At 50.6% G+C, this 5,000-nt stretch overlaps 1 protein-coding gene across 1 annotated transcript in view; it reads right to left on the bottom strand.

Annotated features, from left to right (window-relative positions):
- Window positions 1-5,000, bottom strand: part of LOC306989681 (arf-GAP with dual PH domain-containing protein 1) — a 63,488-nt gene that overhangs the window by 2,974 nt on the left and 55,514 nt on the right. Inside the window, 1 exon segment of the mRNA XM_079595600.1 lies at window positions 721-792. Coding sequence (XP_079451726.1) covers window positions 721-792 — 72 coding nt within the window.

Here is a 5,000-nt window from a genome sequence, read left to right on the forward strand (position 1 = left end):
AAATATATTACAATATAATATAATACTTAAATATAACATAATTAAGTATAATATAATATAACGTGATATGATATAATATAATGTGATATAATATAATATAATGTGATATAATATAATATAATGTGATATAATTACATACATATAATTAATAAAGCATATTATAAGAATTTTTTTTACAAATATGCATTTTTAAATTTAGAAATGACTTGCTACAAAATTATAATTATTATAATTTTTTTTATATAGGTATATTTTAAAAGTAGAAAAACATAGTACTACACACTACTACTAATATAAATATAAAATAATATAATAAAACATAATATAATATAATAAAAATGTAAAAAAATGGTATGTTACTAATATAATTTAATATAATGTAATACATAATATAAATAATAAAGCATATTATAACATTTTTTTTTATAAATGCAAATTTTTTAAAGAAAGTTTTTTTTTACAGTAAATTAAAAATTATATGTTAACATAGTTAAACGTACTGCATTTAACATAATAATATAATATAATATAATACAATAAAACATTTATTATAAAAATGTATTATATTAATATTATATAATATTAATAATATAACACAATATAATATAATACAATGTAATTTTCTTATTTTTTTTTACTTTATATTATACATTAGAGTTACACAGCAATTTGGAAAAGGAATTTAAACAGAAAAAAGTCTAAATATCAACTTCAACTCACCAAAGGATCTTTAAAGTACATGAGTCTCCTGTCGTCCATGGTGAACCACCTCTTCTTAAAGCCCTCTGTGTGCTGTAAACAAGACTTCAGTGTGAATCACTGTTGACCACAGCATTAGTAAGGCTGAGGGAGACTGTACAGTCAGCAAGGGCTTTATTTTGTGACTGTACATTCCCTGGCTTATTACTAAATAAATAAATAAAATCAAAGCATATGCAGTATTGATTTCACCTAAAATGATTTGAAGCTACAATATGTATTTTTTTTCGCCGCTACATTTACATTGTAAAATGTGTAAGTGAGATTTATGCCTATTTTTCACATCTTCATGGACACCACAGTGATCTCCCACGTATGTTAATATTTTTCCTTGTAATAATGTATGGTTTGCTAAAATATTAACTGCTGCGTCTGTGTAGATTAGAGAATCAAAGTGTGTGTGTGTGTTGTTCACACGCTACATTATGGCCAAGCATGCGCGCTTAAATGCGTCGCAGCTTAAAGGTTTAAAAGCCTTAAATGCTTAGCGTCGCGGACGCTAGCTCTCGGCGTCTCTGTCGAGTGGAAGTTAGTCGCGGATGCTAGCTCTCGGCGTCTCTGTCGAGTGGAAGTTAGTCGCGGACGCTAGCTCTCGGCGTCTCTGTCGAGTGGAAGTTAGTCGCGGACGCTAGCTCTCGGCGTCTCTGTCGAGTGGAAGTTAGTCGCGGACGCTAGCTCTCGGCGTCTCTGTCGAGTGGAAGTTAGTCGCGGACGCTAGCTCTCGGCGTCTCTGTCGAGTGGAAGTTAGTCGCAGACGCTAGCTCTCGGTGTCTCTGTCGAGTGGAAGTTAGTCGCGGATGCTAGCTCTCGGCGTCTCTGTCGAGTGGAAGTTAGTCGCGGACGCTAGCTCTCGGCGTCTCTGTCGAGTGGAAGTTAGTCGCGGATGCTAGCTCTCGGCGTCTCTGTCGAGTGGAAGTTAGTCGCGGACGCTAGCTCTCGGCGTCTCTGTCGAGTGGAAGTTAGTCGCGGACGCTAGCTCTCGGCGTCTCTGTCGAGTGGAAGTTAGTCGCGGACGCTAGCTCTCGGCGTCTCTGTCGAGTGGAAGTTAGTCGCGGACGCTAGCTCTCGGCGTCTCTGTCGAGTGGAAGTTAGTCGCGGACGCTAGCTCTCGGCGTCTCTGTCGAGTGGAGGTTAGTTGCGGACGCTAGCTCTCGGCGTCTCTGTCGAGTGGAAGTTAGTCGCGGACGCTAGCTCTCGGCGTCTCTGTCGAGTGGAAGTTAGTCGCGGACGCTAGCTCTCGCCGTCTCTGTCGAGTGGAAGTTAGTCGTGGACGCTAGCTCTCGGAGTCTCTGTCGAGTGGAAGTTAGTCGCGGACGCTAGCTCTCGGCGTCTCTGTCGAGTGGAAGTTAGTCGCGGACGCTAGCTCTCGGCGTCTCTGTCGAGTGGAAGTTAGTCGCGGACGCTAGCTCTCGGTGTCTCTGTCGAGTGGAAGTTAGTCGCGGACGCTAGCTCTCGGCGTCTCTGTCGAGTGGAAGTTAGTCGCGCACGCTAGCTATCGGCGTCTCTGTCGAGTGGAAGTTAGTCGCGGACGCTAGCTCTCGGCGTCTCTGTCGAGTGAAAGTTAGTCGTGGACGCCAGCTCTCAGCGTCTCTGTCGAGTGGAAGTTAGTCGCGGACGCTAGCTCTCGGCGTCTCTGTCGAGTAGAAGTTAGTCGCGGACGCTTGCTCTCGGTGTCTCTGTCGAGTGGAAGTTAGTCGCGGACGCTAGCTCTCAGCATCTCTGTCGAGTTGAAGTTAGTCGCGGGCGCTAGCTCTCGGGGTCTCTGTCGAGTGGAAGTTAGTCGCGGACGCTAGCTCTCGGCGTCTCTGTGGAGTGGAAGTTAGACGCGGACGCTAGCTCTCGGCGTCTCTGTCGAGTTGAAGTTAGTCGCGGGCGCTAGCTCTCGGGGTCTCTGTCGAGTGGAAGTTAGTCGCGGACGCTAGCTCTCGGCGTCTCTGTGGAGTGGAAGTTAGACGCGGACGCTAGCTCTCGGCGTCTCTGTCGAGTGGAAGTTAGTCGCGGACGCTAGCTCTCGGCGTCTCTGTCGAGTGGAAGTTAGTCACGGACGCTAGCTCTCGGGGTCTCTGTCGAGTGGAAGTTAGTCGCGGACGCTAGCTCTCGGCGTCTCTGTCGAGTGGAAGTTAGTCGCGGACGCTAGCTCTCGGCGTCTCTGTCGAGTGGAAGTTAGTCGCGGACGCTAGCTCTCGGCGTCTCTGTCGAGTGGAAGTTAGTCGCGGACGCTAGCTCTCGGTGTCTCTGTCGATTGGAAGTTAGTCGCGGACGCTAGCTCTCGGCATCTCTGTCGAGTGGAAGTTAGTCGCGCACGCTAGCTATCGGCGTCTCTGTCGAGTGGAAGTTAGTCGCGGACGCTAGCTATCGGCGTCTCTGTCGAGTGGAAGTTAGTCGCGGACGCTAGCTCTCGGCGTCTCTGTCGAGTGAAAGTTAGTCGTGGACGCTAGCTCTCAGCGTCTCTGTCGAGTGGAAGTTGGTCGCGGACGCTAGCTCTCGGCTAGAAGTTAGTCGCGGACGCTTGCTCTCGGTGTCTCTGTCGAGTGGAAGTTAGTCGCGCACGCTAGCTATCGACGTCTCTGTCGAGTGGAAGTTAGTCGCGGACGCTAGCTCTCAGCATCTCTGTCGAGTGGAAGTTAGTCGCGGACGCTAGCTCTCGGCGTCTCTGTCGAGTGGAAGTTAGTCGCGGACGCTAGCTCTCGGCGTCTCTGTCGAGTGGAAGTTAGTCGCGGACGCTTGCTCTCGGTGTCTCTGTCGAGTGGAAGTTAGTCGCGCACGCTAGCTATCGACGTCTCTGTCGAGTGGAAGTTAGTCGCGGGCGCTAGCTCTCGGGGTCTCTGTCGAGTGGAAGTTAGTCGCGGACGCTAGCTCTCGGCGTCTCTGTGGAGTGGAAGTTAGTCGCGGACGCTAGCTCTCGGCGTCTCTGTGGAGTGGAAGTTAGTCGCGGACGCTAGCTCTCGGCGTCTCTGTCGAGTGGAAGTTAGTCACGGACGCTAGCTCTCGGCGTCTCTGTGGAGTGGAAGTTAGTCGCGGACGCTAGCTCTCGCCGTCTCTGTCGAATGGAAGTTAGTCGCGGACGCTAGCTCTCGGCGTCTCTGTTGAGCGGAAGTTAGTCGCGGACGCTAGCTCTCGCCGTCTCTGTCGAGTGGAAGTTAGTCGCGGACGCTAGCTCTCGGCGTCTCTGTCGAGTGGAAGTTAGTCGCGGACGCTAGCTCTCGGCGTCTCTGTCGAGTGGAAGTTAGTCACGGACGCTAGCTCCCGGCGTCTCTGTCGAGTGGAAGTTAGTCGCGGACGCTAGCTCTCGGCGTCTCTGTCGAGTGTAAGTTAGTCGCGGATGCTAGCTCTCGGCGTCTCTGTCGAGCGGAAGTTAGTCGCGGACGCTAGCTCTCGGCGTCTCTGTCGAGTGGAAGTTAGTCGCGGACGCTAGCTCTCAGCGTCTCTGTCGAGTGGAAGTTAGTCGCGGACGCTAGCTCTCGGCGTCTCTGTGGAGTGGAAGTTAGTCGCGGACGCTAGCTCTCGGCGTCTCTGTCGAATGGAAGTTAGTCGCGGACGCTAGCTCTCGGCGTCTCTGTCGAGCGGAAGTTAGTCGCGGACGCTAGCTCTCGGCGTCTCTGTCGAGCGGAAGTTAGTCGTGGACGCTAGCTCTCGGCGTCTCTGTCGAGTGGAAGTTAGTCGCGGACGCTAGCTCTCGGCGTCTCTGTCGAGTGGAAGTTAGTCTCGGCGTCTCTGTCGAGTGGAAGTTAGTCGCGGACGCTAGCTCTCGGCGTCTCTGTCGAGCGGAAGTTAGTCGCGGACGCTAGCTCTCGCCGTCTCTGTCGAGTGGAAGTTAGTCGCGGACGCTAGCTCTCGGCGTCTCTGTCGAGCGGAAGTTAGTCGCGGACGCTAGCTCTCGGCGTCTCTGTCGAGTGGAAGTTAGTCGCGGACGCTAGCTCTCGCCGTCTCTGTCGAATGGAAGTTAGTCGCGGATGCTAGCTCTCGGCGTCTCTGTTGAGCGGAAGTTAGTCGCGGACGCTAGCTCTCGCCGTCTCTGTCGAGTGGAAGTTAGTCGCGGACGCTAGCTCTCGGCGTTTCTGTCGAGTGCAAGTTAGTCGCGGACGCTAGCTCTCGGCGTCTCTGTCGAGTGGAAGTTAGTCGCGGACGCTAGCTCTCAGCGTCTCTGTCGAGTGGAAGTTAGTCGCGGACGCTAGCTCTCGGGGTCTCTGTCGAGTGGAAGTTAGTCGCGGACGCTAGCTCTCGCCGTCTCTGTCGAGTGG

Source organism: Phoxinus phoxinus, assembly GCF_949152265.1.
Source record: "Phoxinus phoxinus genome assembly, chromosome: 21".
Classification (NCBI taxonomy): domain Eukaryota; kingdom Metazoa; phylum Chordata; class Actinopteri; order Cypriniformes; family Leuciscidae; genus Phoxinus; species Phoxinus phoxinus.